Genomic DNA, 24883 nt, shown 5'->3' on the forward strand with positions numbered 1-24883 from the left:
AGTGAGAAAGACAGAACACTTTTAAGTGTATTGTTGCTAATACCATCATTGCGTGTGACTGTAGAATAGTTCAGCTCAGATGATCCATACTGAGGGCCTGAAAGTGACCACAAAAAATAACCAGAACCCTCTTGGTTTTGGTGGGGGGGGGGCTGGGAGACACCTCGTTGCCAATAAATATCTTTTTCCAAAAAGACTATGGTCCAAGATATTCTATAAGAGAAGAAACATTTCAGATTTTTGGTGAGAATCTTCTTGAAGACCAACCTGTTAATTCTTCCTCCTATAGTAAAGGTTTGATGTTGTGAGCGATGTGAACGGGCCGATATCATGGCCCTGCTTACTGCTGAATTCTGCGCTTATGATCACCATCCGACGCTTACCTGCAAGAGCCTTGTAAGTGAAAATGCCTAGTAACGTGGAGTACGCACGCGCACTAACCAGCTAACCAGTGAAATAACCGTATGCTTGCCGTAAGCACAGAATTCCCTGCTTCCGTAAGCGCCAATTTTGTGCTTCCTGTATGTTCATGCTCAAAAAACAACTACATGTACCAGTAGGTCCTGTAACCATAGTTAAGAATATATACATGTAGAGTGTTCGTTCTGGTACTGTTATACTTTAGTCTGCAAAGTTGTGGGCACATCATGATGTTTAGTAGGTGTGTTACAAAGCAGGTTCTGCTCCAAGATGTATATGTACTGAAATAGTTACCACTTTCTTTGTCTATTGCAGGCAGTGATATGACAACATCAGCACTTGGTTCATCAGTACCAGTGGAACAAATCACATTATCAGGGGAGACACTCTCATCAATAGTACGGGTTCATCAGTCTTCAGCTTCTCCACAGCTAGACAGCCTGGTATCTAATGGGGAGGGTGTCCCCCTGGATGATGATATAGGCGATGAATCTGAGATGTCATCTAATGATGGTGTGATGGGTATAGACAGTGACGAGGACTCATCGTGAAGGATACTCTCATCATATCACAATCAGTCCTAAAGTTTTCCATCATTATTGCTATTCCAGCAGCTTGCTTTAAATCATACACTTTACCAGGGCTGCACTCTACACTTTAATATGTGCCATATACATGCATGTAGTTAGCCTTTTGTCAATGCCTTGGTGGCTCGGACAGCTTCGCAGAGCCTCGGTCCCAAGCGACTGGAACGGGAGACCATACACGCTAGTGGCAAAGCCACAAGGGCCTTTTCCAACTTGTTTGCGGTTTCTTATGTGTTTCTTTAAATCTCAACTTTTGCTACCCAAGTCCAAACCAATCAGAAGCGACGGGGGTCAGCGGGTCAGCACACATTAATGCACGCTTCATACTCTATGAATAATTCATCAAAACCACAAAACAAGTTGGAAAAGGCCCTTGTGGCTTTGCCACTAGCGTGTATGGTCTCCCGTTCAAGTCGCTTGGGACCGTGGCTCTACAAAGCTGTCCAAGTCATGACGGCCTTGACAAAAGGCTAGCATGTAGTCTGATATACATGCACAAAGGTAATGCAACGATAATTCAACACGTTAGTAGTCATGCTGTTTGTGCTTTACATTAAAGCCAGTTGAGTCAAGAAAATGACTTGCTATCCATACCCAGACTAATCTAAGCTGCCATAACCAATACCTCTCTTATTGGCTATCAATCAAACACATAAATGAGACCAATCCATAGATCAAGCATAGCATCTATTGGATGGTGTGAATCAGTACTACTTGTTACTTCCTGTAAACTATGCATTGGTTTAATCTTTGAGAGAATTCTTCATGGCCCAACACCATATCAAAGTCATACACGTACATCACTGTGAAGATGGTTAATGAGATAAACAATTGCATGTAAATAAGATGAATATCAAATGTTTTATTTGAGGAGTCCAAGCTACTAACTAATTTGAGATGATTGATGTGTTGTATTGCAACCATTGGCTAGCCAATGGGTCCAGTATGTCATTTGAATTTGTCCAATTGGAATTTCAAAAAGAAAGATGTAAAGTCAAGCATAACTTCTTATGTATTGCACCCCTTTAAGTGAAGAATTTAAGAATGTGGGAGGCAAATTCGAAAAGATGGCTGCGTTATGAAGCATGCAGCCTTACCTTAAAGGCAGTGGACACTATTGGTAATTACTCAAAATAATTATTGGCATAAAACCTTACTTGGTAACGAGTAATGGGGAGAGGTTGATAGTATAAAACATTGTGAGAAACGGCTCCCTCTGGAGTAACGTAGTTTTTGAGAAAGAAGTAATTTTACACGAATTTGATTTCGAGACCAAGTTTAGAAATTGAGGTCACGAAATCAAGCATCTGAAAGCACACAACTTCGTGTGACAAGGGTGTTTTTTTCTTTCATAGTTATCTCGCAACTCCGACGACCAATCGAGCTCAAATTTTCACAGGTTTGTTATTTTATGCATATGATGAGATACACCAAGTGAGAAGACTGGTCTTTGACAATTACCAATATCGTCCAGTGTCTTTAAGTTGTTGAAAAATTGTGTTGCAAAATGCAGTGTTTTCTGGTCATAGGGGAATGTCAAATACGGAATCAGAAATACAAAGATGTTTTGATTAATACATGAAGATTGACGGCACCCCAACATTGACTGAGAGCCTTGACACACAAGACAAATTAACAAGCACTTTGGAGCAACCAACTGCACTGCATGCAAAACAATTTATTGGTGTGAAAAGAGATATTATTTTTGAAAGAGTCTTGTAGTGGAGTTAGAAATACAAAGAGACAATATGCCGCAAACACTTGAGCCCACTTGCTGATCACTGATGCTGTGCTAACCGGGATCCAACTGTTATTCAGTCCCATACACAGTGGTGTTTTCACAACTTGAGGAGTGTCCAAATCCTTCAGCTTGATTCTCTGTGGCGTCAATTTTTCTGGCCATTAGTGGGTTAATTGCAAAATGATATTTTTATAAAACATCACAAAATATTGGGATAGTTGGCTGTCTATTTGAAAAGGTCCTTGTCTCTTATATTGAAATAATCCAATCGTACATAACTGAATCTTTATTTTCATAATTGCCATTTTAAAGAACCATGGACCAACAAAGTGACATGTTTGGGGCGTTTGTTTACATCTAAAGATTTCCCAATTGAAAGATCATGTTAGAATTGAAATGTGTATGGTCCCATGAGGATGTCCCTTTTAATGTAAATTCCCAAGAGTAAAACACCTTTCTCCAAACTTTTCTACATTGAACAAATAAAACCCAGATATAAAACAATAATACGGTTAAAACCTAGTTATGGTAGAGAGGTTGTGCAAGTGTATGGATCTGGATACGGATTTGGTTACTGTAATTGTTCATTATGGATCATTGGTCAGATTCAACGCTAGATGTGAACATCTCTCTGTATGTATTGGTAGACTTGCTAAACCTATCTAGTAACGCATGAAGTCAAAGATTTTGCACAGCACTGGCAAAACAACTTCAAGGAGTTAAACAGTAATGCATTTGATTTTCTTTCTAATCATTCCAAAGGCTTTCATTTAAACCCCATTTTTGTCAAGAGAAGTTTGATTTATGAAACATAAACTAAGTTTATCATAAAAAAAACCTGATGAGAACTGTATCTGATATAGGAAGTGTTGTATGTTTGGGTATATGCCATTTCTAATAAACCCCTTGCTTATTATGCACTGAACCATTCCCAGCTAACAAGTCTAATGGTGATTTGCCTTTGACCTCAATGATGAGGGGGCTGTTTGAGGTTGTTGGGTCATATACAAGTGGTCTGTTAATAGATAAGAATGACAGGTAACTTGTTTCACCTAGTTACCTGTTCATGTTTGTTGTGTTGTCATCGAGAAAGACTCTGCTAGGCTCGAAACGCCAGGCCATTAACTACTTTTTGCATTTATACTCTCGGTCCATTTGGTTGGTAATTCTATTTTCTCAAGAATGAGATGTGTAACCAAGTCAAGGATGCTGCAATCAGTGTGTGATACATTCATTATACTAAGGTGCCATTGCAACATACCACGCAATATGTTGTTTATCATCCCTGGTAGCTAGGAATTGAATATCATGAATAATCGTCTCAATAATAAAAGCTGGTATGGTTGAATAATGGTTTGGAGACTTTATCAAAAGTTAACATTTTCTTTGATTCACTGTGGCATAATTAAACTGGTTACTGGTTTTTAGATCCCAGTATTTCATCATGTGATAGTTCAACACTGAATGTGGTTTATAAATGCAGGAAGTTTTCATTTACTGATATATATTATTGTGCCAAAGAAAATTATGAACAGTTAAGAGTTCAAATGTTTTTGTATACATCAATATGTGTTGAGAAATGATGTAATGATTAATGATGCATAATGTAGTATGCTAATGCTTTGCCATTGTGTTTACGCATCTCGGTACTAGCCTACTGACAATGTACTATTGCATACAAGTATTGCACGCACAGCAAGCCTAGTTCTGTCTGCTCATGAATGAACACTCAAGGCTGTAAATGGGCATAGAGGTCAGTGACTCAACAAGTCAATAGATGACGTGACCTATGTTTACATTCAAACCGCCCTCTGTTGACAAAACACTGTACACGTCATGTTTCGCCGGGCAAAAAGACGTGTACTTTCTAGCTGGCTGCCAAAACACAAAGGTTTTGCCTGGCGGTATGCGCGCGAATCATGTTATGGTTTTTGAGTGACGTCAGAGGTTACACCGTCTACAGTCTTCTCCTTTCATGCTTTGACTCCCCTGCAGTGATCACAGCCTCTACCAAACCACTCGCTATAGATAAAGCCTCAAGCCCACTTCATACTTCTTGCGAATGCGATACAAATAATTTGCAACAGTTGAAATGTGTTTTTGCAGCGAAAACAGGGCTGTGACGTCAAAACTCGGTTCACATTCGCAGGGAGAATGAACGGGCTTTTTTTTTTTACTCAACTGAGAAATTGTAACCACAAACCACATGGTGATTTATTTAACAGTGGGCTTGTATTATTCTTTAAGATAGTGCTGAGCTATATCTGAAGGGGTCAATACTTATAAAAGCAGGAGTCCATTGCACCTCACACAATCAAGATACAGGTTGAAGGAAACAATTTGTGTTCACTAAACCTAAAGTCAATTTCTTTGCAAACGTGACAATTCAGTCAAAGGTTGGCATGTTATTCGAACCTAGTTACCTTATTTATTTAATAGCATCAATGGAAATATTCACTCTCCAAATATTAATCTTTTACTTTCTTTATTAAACACTTTCTTTTTTATTTTAATTTTATTATACATGTTTTTATTATTGACTGAACTTAAACATGCTAGCACACATAGACTGCTAACATGTACCGTGTTCAAATTTGTTTATTTAAAAAAAAATATTGATTTAGAGTAACTTGTTTTGTTGTGTGTAACCTTTGATGTTATTGCACTTTGTCTCCAGTCTGACTCTACCATGGAGAATCCAATGTGTGCTTAGTCTAATACCAGTGTGTTCACCATTCAGGATTTAGTCAGTTGCTTCAAATGGTTTTCATTGGTCAAATTACTCAATAGACCTCTTGCATTGGCCACCATGACTAAGATCAATCAATGGAAGCATACAGCCAATGATAGGTCTTCCTCTGTGTGGGCGCTACTCAAGCTGGTGATGTCATATACAAGAGATCTATTAACAATAACTATCTCAAAGATTCACTGAACCACCCATAGGTACTAGAATTTAGTCATTACCAAAATGTGAAATACTTGACTTTATAAACAGCAAGTTTTGTTAAAAATAACAAATGGCAGACATTTAGATTGAGTTTGCTAGTTGTGTATTGTCCCTGGATACTTGGATATCCATAGCATTCTGAACATGATGCCAATGTTGTCTAGTATCGTGCATTATGTCAACTCACGTCCCGTGTATTTTGTTAAACAATAAAAGCAAGGAGGTATTCATGCTTAGTGTACATATTCTAGGGTGAAATTATTGCATATAAAGATGCCTTGAAACATTATTGTACAGTTATGTACTTTTGTCAATCATGAAATATGTAATTTTTGAAATAAAAATGAAGCAAACTTATCATTTATCTGTTCATCTGTTTTCCTTTGCGGCTACGTTTCATAAAAAGTTCAAGAAGAATAGAAAAATAAACTTCTTTAAACTGCAATTAAAAGGTACACTTTGAAACATGGATTTTGATTATTGTGAACTAAAACAACAGAACAAATCTACATGTAAGATGGTTTGAGGCCTCAGTGAAACCATGGAGGAAGGAAGAGAAGGAGCTCGATTGACCCGCAAAACCGCTGAGTAACAAAAGAATACTCTGACAATTCCCCTGTCTGACCAGTGGAAAAAGACAGGAGACCTCCAGCTGGACGGCCGATTAGTGAGCGCGGTTAGATCTCTTTGTACAGAAGGTGTGGTACCGCCACTTTGCACTGTTGCCTGTGTGTAAAGTTTAATCATTGGAGACAAGAATTGTGAATACACACATTTTTATTTACCGTTTGTGGTGTTTACTTGGAAATATCATAGCATATTTTTTGCACCTTCCTGTCACTAGTGGTGGTTCAAAATTTGGGTATTACATGTAGCACACGAGGGTGGTTGGTATTCAATTGTGTTTTTCGATTTGGTGGGCGAAAGTGTACACAAATTAGATCAGGTCTCAAAAAAATTGTTTTTTCTTTATTATATCCAAACGACATACGACACCATAGTTGAGTGAAGAACCAAGTGCGCACGCGCAAACTCACATACGACAGGTCGCCCATTGTTTGTGTAAGGTATGTGTAGGTGATTACGAGGTGTCGTTATACGACCGCGGTACCACGGGTTCGGCTTTTGAAGTCCCTTCATTCGAGCTCCTTCCTCCATGGTGAAACTAATGCTGTTGACAAACCTCAGGACTCATGCCAAGGACTGTACATTCCTACTTTACTTTCATTTCAAACACAATATTCAATTAAAAATAATAAAACTTGTAAAAAAGTTAGAGTTAGTTATTGTGATCCATGGCAACTTTGGATTCATCTCCAGTATTTATGTGACAACCGGTACATAGCGCTGCTTACCATTAGCAAATTAAAAGGCGTTCTAACCTTCCAGTGCTTACTGCATGAAAAAGAAGGATGTATCAATACAAATCCATGGTGAACGCTGTCGGCCTTATTTTCCTCTAACCTGTGAAATAACTTTACACCTTAGAAACATTTTTTTGCTACAGTAAAAGATTTGCTTACCGTTGAGCAGCTCCATGAAACTGGGCCCAGGTGTAAATCTCGTTTGAGTAGTGTTGGTTCCGAGAAGAACCTTTGGTTGACAACTCAACTCAATGTTTCGATGGGTCAGCTCTGATTGTCTTTCAGCGTTTTGATCAACAGCTCAGATCTTCACTAGGAGAATGCTGAGACGATCGAAAAATTGAGTTGTCAACCACCGGTTCTATTCATAACCAACACTACCCAAGAGACATTTAAACATGGCGTTAGCGCATACCTGAACTGATTTATACTCCTACTAATTTTAACTCCTACTTGTGTCAAACAATGAATGTAACTAGAGAAAGATTCAGGTCAGGTTACATCCTAAAGTGGAGGACCCATTTCAATACAAACCAAAGTATTTGTGTTTATTGTTCGAGATCATCCCATTCTTTTTGAACATATCTAGTCCCAGGACGATGTGTGGCAAAATGAAACATATTTTCATTAAAGCATCCATTTATAAATTGCATGCACTCGTTCACAGTTGAGCTGCTTACATGACACACTTGATTTTACATAAATAGAAAAACTAACATTAAAAATCTTGTTTTTCATAAAAACTGCAAGTTCACTTTAAACTTTACATCTGCACTTTTCTTCACAATTCTAACTTATAAAGAACATATATCTACAATGTGTGTCAAATCTTTGATATTCCTAGAGATACCAGGAAATAGGCAACATGCATCTGATGTAGACTTACAATAATATTTACACCACCCACCCATCCCATCCATCCTACCCACCAACCCATCTGCACTGTTCTTTTCTCAACCCCCAAATGATTAAATATCTACAAATCTTAACTTCATATTCAACCATCCTTTTGATCCTCATGTTACCTTACTAATTATCTTGATGTATTATCTTATACTGTAACAATACATCATGAATATTCTGCAGATGGCTGTGGACATATCTAGGATGACTCAATCATTGACTTACTCAATGCACATTTGATTACAAAATGGATCACTGGGGACAAAAATGAAGAGTCAATAGAATACTGACTATGGTTAATTAACCCGGGTGAAATAGCACAGTGCAAATTTAAACTCATGGTATATTTTCCCTAGTTCCATGAAATGCATTGCATGTTTACAAACAGGGTAATTCTTAATTATTGGTTTGTTATTATAATTAATGGTGCAAGTCTATGGCCTTTGCTTTGCCAAACAAAACATTGTAACATTAGCTAGAAATGGCATTCAAAAACAAAAATGGCATCCATTTGACACTATGGCAATGGATTGTCACCATCATCTTTATGCACTACCAACAACCAACAACCAACAACCATGATAATAAGATCATGGGCTTCAATAGGTTATTGATTATGCATCGTGACACATCACCACAGATTGCTCAGCGCAGTCACCTACTTGCCTGCTACTTGTAGTTAAGATGGAGTTGAGAAGATAATTGATGCTCTGGCATTCAAGAAGTAACTAAGCAGAAGAGATACTAATAAGATGATCATTCCAAGGCTGAATATTAGGCTCTGTCAAATAAAGAACATAATCAACAAGATAAGTACACACATATAAAGGATTTGAGGCATTGCATGGTTTCGGATGTGTGTATCTACTTGCCAGGTAGAGTTTGTTCTTAGAAAACTGTCTTTCCTTATTCTACTATCGCGGAGTAGATTTACCGGATGTTTGGGAGTCTTCTCAGTTCTGAAAAGAACTGTCCTGCTTTTTAACTCCTACCCGGGTGGATGGTATAGAAAATAGGCTGGGACTACAGCTACATGTACTTTAGCTTATAGGATCGTAATTAACTGCAATACCGCGGAGTCGGTTCTTGGATTGTCTCAACGTTTTGACTAACTTGCTCTCGTCATCGTCAAGAGAAAGACAGTTAGTTCTCTTAGAACAAACTCTACCTGGCATGTAGATACACACATAGTGTTACCGCTAATTAAATATATATAAGTACACACATACAGTAGTTTAATGATTCATGCAGTCAATGCAAGGTGGCCTTTCATCATGTAGTCTCAGTATTTAAGGGGTAAGAAACATGCTCCATGAGTTGACTATGGAATTATTTTGCAGGACTTGGAAGCTTTAAGTGTGCAAAGCAGCCCAAACATCAGTAACACAAACAACATAAAAATTTTTGAAAGTTTTCTTCATACACCAAGTTATAAACCACAAGGGAAACCGATTGGGTAATTTAAAAAATAATTTTGGAACAAAGAAAACATTACTACAGCAGGATTTGAACCAACCACCTCTGGTTTATTGAGCCAGTGCTCTACCAACTGAGCTATCTAACACTGGGTTGGCGACCTGCCTATTTTATTTTATCAATAGCTTTGTTTGAGGGGGCCGGTCAAAAGCCATACATCCGTTAGCTCCCGTGTAGCCAGGGATCACACCAAGTTTTTCTACTAAAGACATCTTAAAGGTAGTGGACACTATTGGTAATTACTCAAAATAATTATTAGCATAAAACCTTTCTTGGTAACGAGTAATGGGGAGAGGTTGATAGTATAAAACATTGTGAGAAACGGCTCCCTCTGAAGTGATATAGTTTCCGAGAAAGAAGTAATTTTCCACGAATTTGATTTCGAGACCTCAGATTTAAAATTTGAGGTCTCGAAATCAAACATCTGAAAGCACACAAATTCTTGTGACAAGGGTGTTTTTTCTTTCATTATTATCTCGCAACTTCGATGACTGGTTGAGCTAAAATTTTCACAGGTTTGTTATTATGCATTTTATGTTGAGATATACCAACTGTGAAGACTATTTTTTGACAATTACCAATAGTGTTCTTTAAAGGGAAGGTAAACGTTTAGTAAGTACTCAAAACAAATATTAACTTAAAAACTGACTTGGTAACAAGCATTGGAGAGCTGTTGATAATATAAAACATTGTGGGAAACGACTCCCTCTGAAGTAATGTAGTTTTTGAGAAAGAGGTAATTTCTCACTAAAATAACAAAAGACTTCTAGCTAGAAGTTTTTTATTCCTATCTAAAAGCACACAAATTCGTCCAACAAGGGTGTTTTTTCTTTCATCATTTTCTCGCAACTTCGATGACCAATTGAGCCGACATTTTCACAGGCTTGTTATTTTATGCTTATGAGGGGATACACCAAGTGAGGACACTGGTCTTAGACAATTACCAAATGTGTACAGTGCCTTTAATGTAAGATTTACAAATATCTAAATGACAAAGCAGACAACATGATTGTGAATTGTAAGCTGTGGCGTTTTTTTACCTCTTGTTCAGTGCTTGGTTTAAGGTAGACCCTGAGAGAGAAACTTGACCCTCCCCATTGACTCTCTGTCCATGTTGAATATTCAGTAGATGCCCAGTCTTCCTCTCCTTCAATGAATGCTGGTGATAATGCAGGGGATTGATTGACAGTACTCTCCACACAATAACCACGATCCTTCACTGGATTAGGGCCTTGTATCAAGAAACTTTGAAATATCTGCAATAAGAGATTACAGTCAACTATTAATTATTTCATTATTCAACTTTAATGTTCATTTAGCCAGTAGTGACGATAGTCGCCAGTCCTATACCCTGATGTAAGCCCTTGATGTAGGACTGTATCTGTGTACAGCACAAAGGAACAGTGCTACTAGTGCTCACCGCTGTATAAAAAGCCCTGTGAGCGACACGCGGTTTGCGCGCATGCGCGAGAATTCTGCGAGTCATTGTGTAATGCATATTCATTAAGCGTGACCTCCAGCGCATTTTCGCCCATACTTCATTGATAAAAATTGCCCTTTACACACTGAATATTCATACTTAAGAGGAGGATTAACCAATGAGATCATGAAGAACTTAACGTCTGCAAACTTACATAGTAAAGAAACATCAGAGCAATGACAGAACCCCGTGAAATTGGGAGAAATCTATGAGTCCAAACGAGATGTGCGCGGGCTGAAAATTTACAGATTCGGAGGAGGATTTTCTCCATGAAGATGAGTTTTTCTTTATACGTGGAAAGTAAGATATAAGAAGGTAAACCTTCCTTTACCTAATTATTACTTTTTATATGAGCAAACCCCATCAAAAAGGGATTGTGTTTACTCATAACCAAACCGAACCACACCAGGGCGCTAGATAGAACTAAAAATCAGCGCATGCATCCAAACCGCTTGCTGCTCTGCAAACAGCGGTGTGCTAGACTTGACTGATTGATCAATCAAGGATCTTGTCATGAAAATGAACTTGTGAGTTTATATTATAATACTATAGAAATACTTGTAGTTTGTAGTTGGCAGGTCCTACATGTATGTACCCATTGGCTAAGCAATTTTACCTAAGTCACCCCAGTGCACAAAAATAACAATAAGAGTCTTTCTAAAACAGACAAGAATGAAAGTTTAGAGCTTATTGCAAAACAAACATGAAAGTTTAGATCTTAACAAATTCTTAAATGAAAACAATCTCCTTTGGGCTTCTGAAAATGATTGACTACAATCTGCGTACAGGAACAGACATAGTGTAATTAGAACCCAGACCTCTACTTTTAGAACCCAGACCTCTACTTTTAGAACCCCGACCTCTACTATTAGAATCCTGACCTCTACTATTAGAACCCTGACCTCTACTATTAGAATCCTGACCTCTACTATTAGAATCCTGACCTCTACTATTAGAACCTTGACCTCTACTATTAGAACCCAGACCTCTACTTTTAGAACCCCGACCTCTACTATTAGAATCCTGACCTCTACTTTTAGAACCCTGACCTCTACTTTTAGAACCCTGACCTCTACTTTTAGAACCCAGACCTCTACTTTTAGAACCCCGACCTCTACTATTAGAATCCTGACCTCTACTATTAGAACCCTGACCTCTACTATTAGAATCCTGACCTCTACTATTAGAACCCTGACCTCTACTATTAGAATCCTGACCTCTACTATTAGAACCCTGACCTCTACTAATAGAATCCTGACCTCTACTATTAGAACCCTGACCTCTACTATTAGAACCCAGACCTCTACTTTTAGAACCCCACCTCTACTATTAGAATCCTGACCTCTACTATTAGAACCCTGACCTCTACTATTAGAATCCTGACCTCTACTATTAGAACCCTGACCTCTACTTTTAGAACCCAGACCTCTACTTTTAGAACCCCGACCTCTACTATTAGAATCCTGACCTCTACTATTAGAACCCTGACCTCTACTATTAGAATCCTGACCTCTACTATTAGAATCCTGACCTCTACTATTGGAATCCTGACCTCTACTATTAGAACCCTGACCTCTACTATTAGAATCCTGACCTCTACTATTAGAACCCTGACCTCTACTATTAGAACCCTGACCTCTACTTTTAGAACCCTGACCTCTACTATTAGAACCCTGACCTCTACTATTAGAACCCTGACCTCTACTCTTAGAACCCTGACCTCTACTATTAGAACCCTGGCACTTGGAAGTGTCGTGGCCGAGCGGTTAAAAGCACCAAATTCAAACTCTAGTGTTTCTGATCAGCAGAGTGTGGGTTGAATCCCCAGCCATGACATCTGTGTCCTTAAGCAAAACACTTAACAATTGCTTCGGATGGGACGTAAAGCAGTGGTCCCATGTGTTGTGCAACGCATTTAAAAGAACCCAGTGCACTTATCGAAAACAGAAGGGGTTCACCCGGTGTTCCTGGCTGTGGCTGCTGAATGCGCCTTAGCACCTTGTAAACCCTTATAAGGTGCTAAATAATTGGGTGTTAAAATTCTTCACTGCAATAACCCATCTTTATGAAAGTTTGTATTGTATATACTCAGTAGTGCTGGGCGAATAGTGAAATTTTGGTATTCGAATACCGCTGGCCAACTATCCGAAATTAACCGGATATTCAAATATTTTTTTCGCCGCTAGAGGGCGCTATTTAAATAAAAAAAAAAAAAAAAAAAAAAATTAAAAACTTTTTTTTGCCGCTAGAGGGCGCTGTTCGTTTGTGAATGAGATCTTATGGGCGGATTGATATTAGTTTTAGACAGTGTCACTAGGTTCATTCATAAATTCCATAACCATTAATTGGATTTGTTTTAAATACCTGGTCATTGCTGTTTGTTTTACACTGGTTCTGTGTCTCATCTGTCTCTATCAGTTTAACTGATGTCAGACTACCAGTGAAGAATCCCAGTAAACGCTGGATGAATTTTGTCATGGAGTTTGTTTCCCCTGTAAACACTCCAACATAACTTGGGTATACAGAGTTGGCTGTGGAAAGCAAACAGATCAAGAGAGTGTATTTACCATCTAATACTATCAAAATATCATGTGCTGATTTTATATAACAGTTTGTTATGATTAACAAAGCACTAACTCAATCGAAGATATTGCAAAGGGTGATTTGTATGTGATCATAACACAAAAATGTTGAATTTGCATTATTGCTTGAAAAATAAAAGGAAATATGATGTTTTGTTGTAAAAAACACAGATTAAGAGGTAGCACATGTAATAGACTGACCCAATAAGCTTGACCTCATTATGCATTGGCCAAATATTAACTGCAACAGTCATACATTTTGTGTGTGGCCGGTGTTGGCTCCCAGCGCTACGTATACATTCACAGACAGTTGCTATGTTGGCCAGAGTGCAATGGATATGTATTACTAGCAAAATATTAGTCATACAACTTCATTTCACATAATTAATTGTTAGAGGAACAGTTTGAATTTGTAAGAAACAAAAATAAAAAAACTGACATAAAACTTACATGATGATGATATTTGAAACCATCCCTTTGGAGTTTATCGCTCAGTGAGCGTTTTAGGTATTTTTGTTTTGGCATCGAAGCCGTTTCTCACTATTCTATCGTGAACCAGATGGCCGATCGATCTCAAACTTCTACAGGTTTGTCAGTTTATGTATATGGTGGATTACATAAAGTGCTTACACTGCCAGCAACTGTTTTGTTAGCAAAAACCAATTCTGTAAAGTTCCTTTAAATTGCAATCCAATATACGAATATCTTACATAGAGATGAGGCTTCAGTCTGAGATACAATGGAGCGAAACAAACGACAGTTGGCTCGAATCAGGAAACAGTACAGCATGTCATTAACCTGCAATAGTCAGTCAAATAAACACTCGGTCAAAGTTGCAAGACAACAAATCTATTTGGTAGGCTTAATGGTAACTGTTGACAACACAGCCGTCGATTTCACCAAACTCTTCCTAACTTAGGATTAATCTAAGGACTTAGGACCATTACAAATTGATACCATTACAAATTTTCCTGAGGAATATTTTCATCTGAAAATTTGTCCACACAAATAAAAATGCAAAATGAATGAGTTAAGACAATGCACTGCCTGATTTGATGCCATAATCACAAGTTGTTATGTGGTATGTTTATTACAGACTGGAGGGATGGAGTTTACAATCAACATGCAAGAGTTTACAACTGAAATTACTACAAGCTAAAATCTTACACTAAGGTGGATTTCTTATAAATTCTAAATTGTCATGGAAATTAGAAATGGATTATAGACTTAAAGGTTGATGAATTGTTTATCTACACATGTAGTGTCCTTACTAAACTGTGATACTTTTACAACATGATTTGTATACAACAGATAGTTCCCACATGACGTAAATCTGCCATCCTTATGGGCAATTAGGAACACACATTTCGTTGCCAGATTGGTTAGTTAACAGCGTTGATGTGTTAATAAACGGAGCGTTTGACGCGCCTGCAAGCCAAAATGCAATTTGCCTGTAAATATGGCGTCTATTGGAACTTATCTATAATGCTGTGTGACTTTCACAACTCTTTTTTGCTGTATAGTTGTGAAGGGAATTAGCACTTAAGATACAAATATAACTTACAATTGTAGCATTAGCTTGGATGAGGTCTGCATCTGTAGCCTCTGGTCTGGCTAGTTTATACAGAGCACGAGATATAGTAGTGGCAATGGTTGCTAGCTCCTTCAAACAAAATCAACAATACAAATATTTAAATAAGAAAGTCAAACAAATACGAAAAATGTGCACCTGTTTTTGTTTGCATACATCTGAAATGGTTTTATGGTAATATCCCAAGCTAATATTCTGGTACTGGTTGCACAACACTAACTGAAGCAAATTTAAAACTGAAGAAATAAACACTATTGACCCCTTTCACGTGAGTCACACAGCGACTGATGCCACGCTCACCATGTTGGTTGTCAATAGGTTTACGTGTAAACCCTGCGTCACCTAAAACATGCACTTCTCTGAATAACACACAGTGACATTGACCACCAAAATGGCGCATCCAAACTTATTCTGATGATGACGTCCGGTGAATTGGGTCAATAAAGAATATATTTTAGAAAAAAGACAAAAGTTAATTTTAAAAGAACTAGAGAAGTGTAGCTGGCAACTTTGATAACACCAGGAGCATTTCGAGAGTAGTTTGATGTTTGTAGTTTGATGTTACTCAAAATCTGTCAGGTCTACTCAGTAGTAATTTGATAAGAAGCAATGGGAGGGACATCTCAGGTCTGAATGGCTTAGACATATATATAATCATGAGTTAGAAAAGAGTATATGGTATCATAGATTGAATCCAGTTCATTCATTACTCAATAGTGCAGGAACGCAAGAATTGATCTAAAATTACATCCAAAATGAACAAATGACTTACTGTTGCCAATGGAAATATTGTAGAGTTTTCATTCTCTTCATATTGCAATAGTTCAGCAGTATCAAATCTGCTATTATAAAACCTGCAACGAATAAACACAAGCACTTCACTATTAACACAACATTTATAATAATGACACAACATTAGCATAGCTATCTTTTAGTAATTGGCAGCTCTGTTCGTTTGTTGCATTTATTCTTTTATAGCCCTTGGTCAATCATTTTAGCCCTTTCAGTTCCCTTAACGATCATTATGATAAACTACATGTTATGAGATAGTTTACAAGATTATCCCCTTTTCACCAGGTGACCCTTCTCGTAAGGGTCACTTGGGGCTGTCCCGAGGGGCTCTGATGTCACCACGAGAAGGGTCACGTGATGGTGCGTATTTTTTTCCCAGGTGGAACGTGGGTAAATATCTGCACACGTTCGTCCTGAAAAAAAATAGGCGACTTTTCCAGTACGAGCATGGGGGATTTATCAGTGCACTAGTTCGCCCTGGAAAAAATAAAATACGCCACTTGGATGAGCACACCGGGGTCGACCCATGGAAGCTAATCTAACGCACCCCTTGTGACCTTAAAATAACCTTTGTGGAGGTTCAAGTTGTGACCAAAATAAAGTTTGAGAAGTCAACTATGAACTTGTGCATGCATTGAATGCAGTAAATGTTTCTAAAACCTTTATTTGCTTTTTGTAAACATAAAAAATGTTAGCTCCTCATTTTGATTCTGAAATGGACGATTACATGTGGAACTCACCGATTCAGAAATAGTTACACATTTACAAATTTAATTGCCAACTCAGAGGCTTTGTAAAGCTGTAGCTAAATCACTTCAGCTTTATTTAATGTAGGTGGCGCTTGGATGTTGAATAAAATAAACAAATAAATAAAAAAAATTTGGTTCAATATCACAGCTAGATTAATCAAACACAGACAGGCAATGAAGCACCCACATAGGAAGATACTGCCTTTATATTTTACCTGTTGCGATATTCTTTCTCATGATCTGTCAGCACGATGCCTGGTACCTTGACTCCACTACGCAGGAACCTATGGAATGATGCAGGGGGCAGTGGCTGGTCTTGACTTGGTTTGTTTATTGTGATGTCACTTCCAGATATTGAGCTCTGTAGACTTTTCAATAACTTATCAGTCTGCAAGACAAAAATGTTGTTAAACTCAGTGCAAATGATTGGCAACTGTTCGCGCAATTGAATGGTGTTAGCGCAAACCTTTCCATATTGTACTATACCTGTGTTTTTGTTGGTTGGTCTTGTTGTGTGATTGGGTCTGTATGTGCAAACAGTTTTCCATCCACAGCCAAACCAAGTTGATTCAATTCTAGGTAGTATGCAATATCATCTACATCAACAAACGCTGGTTGACTAAATTCAGCATTTTCCTTGAAGGGAAATTGGCCTTTTCTCATGTCATACACCATTCGTGATGATCCAATGTAATCATAGCTCTCCTATCAAAACACATTCAAAAGAAGAACAAATCAGTTTTTATTCACAACTTGTTCAGATGTTGAAAACATAGCCATGGAAAATTGAGAATTTGTTTTATTTAGACCTACTCCACTATACCCAGAAAAAGTATAGCAAGTCATATTTCTTAATAATAGCAGTTCCGTATTAACAAACCTTCATTTGATGCTTAACCACACATTTTCATGCAGTAATTACCAGGAAAATAAAACTGTTTTATATGGGAATAAAAGAGTGCCAAGGAGGTCTTAAATAAGGGAATACAAGGGTAGAGACGAGTTTATAAACTGCCGTTTAAAACCGGCAGGGTCGTGGCTGTGTGATAAAGGCCTGAGGCGAAAAAGGCGAGGGACTTTATCCCACGGCCACGACCCTGCAAGGTTTTAAACGGCAGTTTAAGAACGAGTAACTGCTCTTTTATTTCCATTCATAAATGCCCTTTTTGGTTAAAAGGGGTAACAAAGTAATAAACTCTGTAAAACATATCCATTTTCCAACATCCATGAGCTCTGTACGACGTGCGTTGCATTTTTATGACTGAGACAGTTTCGGATATGCATGCGTAGTTATTCTTAGTGCAAGACGTTTTTTTTTGTTTTCCTTTCACACACAGTGCGGCCAACTCACCAACAGCGCCCACAAACCCTGTAACGAGAAACATCTCGCACCAAGTCTAGCACGTAGTATCCGAAAACAACCGGTTTTTAACAGCTCCAGCTTATCAACTGTTTGAAGACATTATATACTTTCGGAACAGAAAAAAAGATTCACAGATTTTACAGGGTTTAAAGAAGGTAATGGTGAAAGACTTCTCTTGAAATATTATTCCATGAAATGCTTTACTTTTTTGAGAAAACATTAAAACAATTATCAATTCTGGCGAGAATTTCGGATTTATTTTGAACACATGTCATTACACGGCGAAACGTCCGGAACCAAGGGTGGGTTTCCGATGACTGACTGAGCCTAAATTTTCACAGGTTTGTTATTTTATATATAAGTTGTGATACACGAAGTGTGGGCCTTTGGACAATACTGTTTACCGAAAGTGTCCAATGGCTTTAAATACCCCCACGTGACGTGCTCTCCACCAAAAGGAATAGCGAAACTGTGTGAGGTATTTATAAATGGCAGTTTAAGAACTCGTCGCTACCCTTTTATTCCCTTACTTGAAACCGGCAGTGTCGAGGCTGTGCTATAAAGGACCAAGCTGGAAATACAGAAAGATATCGCCAGTCTGCGTACCACATTCACCTTGGTCTTCTGCCTCCTTGGATATGATACGCAGGAGCGCTATATTCTTCCCTATCCACCGCGCTTGCGTGGTAACTTATATTAAAAAAAGCGAAGAACCGGATAGTTTAACTTGTATCAATAACACACAAATATTATTTCAAGGACACTGCTGGTGATGATTGAGGCCACAATCTAAATTTGTTTTTGCAAACTAAAAGTAAAAAGTTGTTACCCCTTGAAAGAAGACAAACATGATATCATCCATGTCTTGTTTGATTGTTGAATTCAACGCACCAAGAGCTTGTACTACAGCTAGTAGTGTGATGAAACTAGATGCAGAATGTTCAGCACCATCACGGGGAAGTACATGGTAGAATAGAGATGTAGCATCCACCTACATCAAACACACATTATTCATTACACACAATTCACAATATAGTGCGTGTCTGTCACATCAACAGCCATTTTACAACCTATGCAACTCGATACCACATAACTGTAAATACTAAATAGTAAACTTGCGGACCGCATGTATAACATCTCTTGTGAGGGAGTGTTGGCTCTGAAAAGAGCCATGGGGTCTCGACGTTTCAGACAACAGACTCTGCTCGTCTTCAGGAGTACTAAACACCATTTACAATTCAAATACATTGTTGAAACTCAAACTTCCACATAGTTCATTTGAATATGACTGGTTACATAATAAAACTGACTTGATGTTTTAACAATGTCAGGATTCTGACAAAATGAATAGATTTTGATAAGGTTATTGATGCTGAGAAGTCTATTGACTTTGATAAGGATAATGAGTTTACTAAAATTATGGATTTTGATGTGGATGTTGTGAAGGTCACAGATTTACAAATAACTTACAGGGTTTACAGAAGGTAATGGTGAAAGACTTCTCTTGAAATATTACTCCATAAAATGCTTTACTTTTTGAGAAAACATTAAAACAGTTATCATTTCTCGATAGCGAGAATTACAGATTTATTTTAAACACATGTCATGACACGGCGAAACGTGCGGATACAAGGGTGGGTTTTCCCGTTATTTTCTCCCGACTCCGATGACCGATTGAGCCTAAATTTTCACAGGTTTGTTATTTTTTATATCAGTTGTGATTCACTAAGTGTGCCTGGACAATACTGTTTACCGAAAGTGTCCAATTGCTTTATGTACTAGTTAAACCTACCTGTGCTGCCACTAGTATGAGGGAGTTGTGTCTCAGACCTTGTGTCTTATTAGTTGGAACTAATGTAACCCAGGAATTGTAGTCACCAAGAGGATCACAGAAATACGCTGCAAAGAGAAAGTAAGACCATGAGCACACAGTACAGATCGTTTTCATAAAGGACATGAAGGTGACGTTTCTTGAAAAAATGAACAACTAATAATTTGGGGTTGAATGAAGAAAAAATGTCTAGATTAGGACTTGAATCTGGAGCAGTTTTGTCCATGCAGAAAGATAATCTGTAAACGGAATACACAATTTGAGAAACGTTTCCGACAGTAACATTTCTCAGATTCAAATTTAGGGGGACAAAAACTGATATATTTTCCCATACCAGATTATTTAAAAGTGAAATGATTCTCAAAGTTGGTAATTTAAAGAGGGATTACCAAACATATACCTTTCCTCTAACATGAAGGAAAGAACAATATCATCAAGACAAAACTCAAGCAGTATCAAATCCTTGGCCTACATAGTTGTACAAAGTAGACTACACAGCACAAATGTGTGTAATAATGCTGTTTAAATCAGACAAGTTTTCTTCATGACTTGACCAGCCTCTTGCAGTTTCACTTTCAGTAAGGATACTCTTCTGGCATATTGAGACTTTATGGTGGAAAACTAATACACATACATATAATAAAGCTGTCAATTTGTTGATAGCGAGGGTAACTTACATAATTCCAGATTAGTTGTTTGTTGCGTTCTTCTCATGCATGTAGGGGTATCCTTAGCTCCGTACATGAAGTCAAGTACTTCAGTTGCACACAATGGATAGGAAGGAGGCTTATTGTCCATTGGTTCATTATGATCCTTGTAACACTATCAAACAAACAACACGGTTTGTAGAAATAATAATCATATCAATCAAAATATATAAAGCATATGAATTTCACTTCCCTTCATTTATAGATAACCTGTGTGCATTAAAAAATACCTCCAGAAAGAGTTACATGTATTTACAACAGTCACAATAAAGTAGGCTGGTCTGTTAAATAAATCATCAAAATACAACATGAAGTTTTTTGTCTCTATCATATTGTCATAGATCATAAAAATGACAGCAATAGAAGTAATAATTATTATGGATTAATAAAAACAATTCTGAAAGAGTGTCATTGGTGTGTAGTTATACACAATCAAATCAGGGATATATAACTAAAAGAAACAATATTATTGTTATGGGAGCTGTTGCCAAAAAACTAAATACTATATTTGTAAAAAAGAAAGGAAGTCCAAAACGGGAAACTTATTGACGGTCCTTTTTCAAAATTCTCGCCAAAAGTGTAAGTGCTTAGACCTATCTAAAAGCGCGCATAAATGAGCAAATGTGCGCACGCTCAGAGCCGCAAAAAAGGTCGGTTATGTCTGCTGCCACCAGCATCTCAAAAGTCTCCCATTGCAGGTGTTTACACACTACAGCTTACAGGTGGACCCTTGAGGGGTCTTTTACGCTATTGAACAAAGCTACCCCACAAAGTTGTATTCATTGAACATAGACCCTTGTGTGTGTGTTTGGTGGTGGTGGTGGTGGTGGGGGGGGGGGGGGGGGGGTTGTACCCAGCGACTGACCTTGATGATGTAGTTGACCTCAGCTTCATTGTACAATGATAAGATAGGTACTTTAAGATCCATGAAGTTCATTGCATTTCCATCAGGATTCCATTCTACAGGACAATCACCATAGTCACTCTCATTGTTGTAATATCCTAATGCAATGGTACACATTCAAGTAAAAACTTATTTAACAACTTTTGAATTTTGTAAAAAAAGAAGTCACGAGACCTGAGAGAGAACAATAAAGGAACTAAGACGAACAGAAGAGTATCTGTTGAAAAACTGTAAACAAGCAATAGACTAGTAGAGTAGTATACAAATCGTGAGTGGCTCAGAGTGGAATGGGAAGAATATTATCGCAAGGTAAAATTTGGACTGTTCCGTTTCACGAGGCGAAGCTTAGCCTTGATCAAGGCGCTACAGCCAGCCGCGATCTGCAAAATCCCAGTCTCCATCACTGAATTCCGCCAGCGCACCCCCATACATAACACAGTGCATATAATACGTGTACTACAGCGTATGTACACATACTTACTGTACATGTACATGTACCATCTGTATACGGTACACTTACGGTACATGGGTACCTCCCAAGTAGCGCCTTGATGGTTTTGTATCTGCCAAAATTTAGGGCGGAGCTCATTATGCTAATGTTTACTAACAACCCGTTCTCATTGGTTGTTGGTTGACCTATAAACTCTCGCTGCGATGTCAATCACAACGTTGTTCTGCAAGCACTCGCACACATGTGCTCGTCGACGTATTGTAAACAAGCAGTGGCTGTAGTATAGTTGCAATAATGGCGGCGGGCGAGGGAGAAATCCCTACTAGTAAAACAAAACTGTAAGTCGCTGGAAATCAGTGGTGTATAATTTGCAACACAACTACAGCAACTTTCAACATAATATAACAACCGCGTTTAATGCATCAATCATGGGTTTAGAAATAGAAGGAAGAAAATTAGACCATGTGAAATGTGTTTGAGAAAGGTTAAAAAAGTATCCAGGTGTCATGGGTTTCCGGCAAGATGGCTACTTGGTAAGAATTCTTAGGTGTTGGGCATATGACAGTACAACACACCCCATCCCCTTGAAGCACAAGCACAGACCAGCAGATGAGATAAGAAACCCAGCTGTTTATTTTGTCTTAATGTACATGTGTAGACATATATTATTCATTACGTTTCTCGCGGTAAATCAAAGTTGGGGATCGAAAATATGTGTTGTCGACAGACGATAGAAGATGGCGTGTGGCTGAACAACAACTACAAATAAAGTTCGATTTCATAAACTAACTCTTGCCATACTACTAGTACTCCAGTACAACGTTACACCTATAGTACAGCAGCTTCCAATTCAGGGACAAATCTACCAGCTACGTTGTAATTATGATGCTAGTCCTCGTGTTATAATGAAACGCGAGACAACGGAAGTTGTTCGAAGTTGTTCAACACCATTACCGACCGGGCGAGTCATGTCCGGCTCACCCGTCCGGCAGCGCATTCAGACCCCTTACAATCATAGCTAATAATATAAACCACGCTCCCGACACTGCTATAAAAAGCACGTAGTACAGTACATGTACATATACAGCTAGCGTACAGCGTACACACACATGGACGTGGCATGATTGCTCGCAGTAATACGTCATTCTCAAACGCGCCTGTGATTGGCCAATGTTTAGAATGACACGCCCACATCATGAATACCCTTTTATCAGAATTCCGATAAAGCTTTACAAACCCATCAAGGCTGTTGTTTGAGCCACGTGTATGAGGTTGAAAATACAAAGACACGACCGTTCTCACGACTACGCTATACTGTTCTCGCGCTGTACAATGTATGGTAATGTACATTTGTGTATGCACTGCATGCGTGTGCCGCGAACCGGGCCGGGGAACAGTACGTCAACAGCCTTGATCAAGGCTAGGCGAAGCTGAGTGAAATGGAACAGTCCAAATTTTACCGAGCAATAATATTCCTTCCATTCCACGAATTAAAGCCACTCAATATTTTTTTTATATAACTGATATAGATCCTTGTCATTTGAAGTATTTTAAAAGTATTACATTATGAAAAATCACACAAATTACTGACAACCAAAAAATTATATAGCGCCGCGTAGCGGCAACAATGCACAAAATGAATCACAACCTTTTGCACAGGTGCTCCTTTGTTTTAGCAGCGGCGGGGCGGCGCTGTACTGCTCAAAAACATTGGGAACAAGGATGAACCTAACTGTTGAATGGGAAATGCTATTCCCCATGGGCGAATAGGTCTTTTTGATCGCCGGTGCGGATGGGAGTAATAGTGAATGTCACGTGAAGTAAGTTCCACCAATCAAATGACAAGGATCTGTATGTCAGTTATATAATATAAACCAAGCAATAGACTAGTAGACTAGTATAGTAGCCTACTACAGCAATGTACTATTCACATTCTAAGGGGTCTTCTTGTCAATACCTCAGGGTAAATAAATTCACTTACCAAAGTGTTGATTAGGACACTTGCGATCCGGTGAGAAGTAGAAGTTGTTTTGTTGGCTAATGGTTGAGTTAATATTGATGACTAAAATGCCTCCTACTTTCTTAGAGTCCACTAGTTTCATAACGTTAGCGCTGAAACATAAAACAAAATCCAGTACAATGTGATTCAATTTATTAATAATAAAACCTTCTGATTTGTATAGGTTACATTCATTCATTTCTAACCTAACAGATAGTCAGCAATTACAACTTAATAAAATATTGAAAAAAGAAGAAGAAATTGAAATGAATCGTTAAACATCAGTCGACTAAAATTGTTTGTATACATTTGAAAGGTTTGCGATCAACATTTTAAGCACAAACAAGTAACACCATGACAAAATTTAAATAATTGTTTTCTCACGAACGCTCTGATGCTTGAGTTTTACAAGTTGGATTGGATGGTTGTACAGGGCTTGAATTTTTTGGGAAAATCCACAAGATGCAGGAATTGTAGCTCAGAATCTTGACTGGAACGGGATTGGGATTTTATTTACATGACCAGAATCAACATGAGAACACAGTTTTATCATCTGAACATCTGAACTATTTGAAGAAAAAAAAAAACCAATAAGATACGCTGTCGATTTCACAAAAATTATAATTATAAAATATAATTATTTTTATATTGTATAATTATATTTTTATCGTTGGCAGGGGTCCGGTTTTACACACCTTCTGATGACAGTTTTATACTTTTGTTTAAACCTTGACAGCCCCTGTACAACTTGTAACTATTGTGTATGTCTAAAGATTTAAAATAAATAAAATAAATAAATAAAATAAATAAATAAAATAAATAAATAAAATAAATAAATAAAATAAATAAATAAAATAAATAAATAAAATAAATAAATAAATCCTCCTAACTTAAGACTAATCTTAGGACTTTAGGACGAGTCCCAACCATGCACTGTAGCATGCAAAAATTAAGATTAATCCTCAGTACTTGTCCTAACTCGAGATAAGAGGA

General features: G+C 37.9%; 2 protein-coding genes across 8 annotated transcripts in view; one reads left to right on the plus strand and one right to left on the minus strand.

The window, feature by feature from the left end:
- LOC139951663 (homeobox protein PKNOX2-like) overlaps positions 1-5364 on the plus strand; it is a 17665-nt gene extending 12301 nt beyond the window's left edge. For all 5 annotated transcript variants that reach the window (XM_071950646.1, XM_071950645.1, XM_071950642.1 and 2 more), the window contains exon 9: positions 736-5364. In XM_071950646.1, coding sequence (XP_071806747.1) covers positions 736-971 — 236 coding nt within the window. In that variant the 3' untranslated portion in view covers positions 972-5364. The remainder of the gene's footprint in view (positions 1-735) is intronic.
- Positions 5215-24883, minus strand: part of LOC139951662 (nicastrin-like) — a 27084-nt gene continuing 7415 nt past the window's right edge. For 2 of the 3 annotated variants that reach the window (XM_071950641.1, XM_071950639.1), the window contains exons 4-16: positions 23873-24003; positions 21402-21538; positions 20507-20651; positions 19791-19897; positions 18828-18989; positions 17122-17340; positions 16851-17023; positions 15867-15948; positions 15068-15166; positions 14214-14301; positions 13286-13452; positions 10482-10697; positions 5215-8746 (exon numbers count right to left, since the gene is read on the minus strand). In XM_071950641.1, the coding sequence (XP_071806742.1) occupies positions 8645-8746; positions 10482-10697; positions 13286-13452; positions 14214-14301; positions 15068-15166; positions 15867-15948; positions 16851-17023; positions 17122-17340; positions 18828-18989; positions 19791-19897; positions 20507-20651; positions 21402-21538; positions 23873-24003 (1828 nt within the window). In that variant the 3' untranslated portion in view covers positions 5215-8644. The remainder of the gene's footprint in view (positions 8747-10481; positions 10698-13285; positions 13453-14213; positions 14302-15067; positions 15167-15866; positions 15949-16850; positions 17024-17121; positions 17341-18827; positions 18990-19790; positions 19898-20506; positions 20652-21401; positions 21539-23872; positions 24004-24883) is intronic. The other variant, XM_071950640.1, reaches the window with a different exon arrangement.

The sequence above is a fragment of the Asterias amurensis genome, chromosome 19 (genome assembly GCF_032118995.1).
Source record: "Asterias amurensis chromosome 19, ASM3211899v1".
In the NCBI taxonomy this organism is placed as follows: Eukaryota; Metazoa; Echinodermata; class Asteroidea; order Forcipulatida; family Asteriidae; genus Asterias; species Asterias amurensis.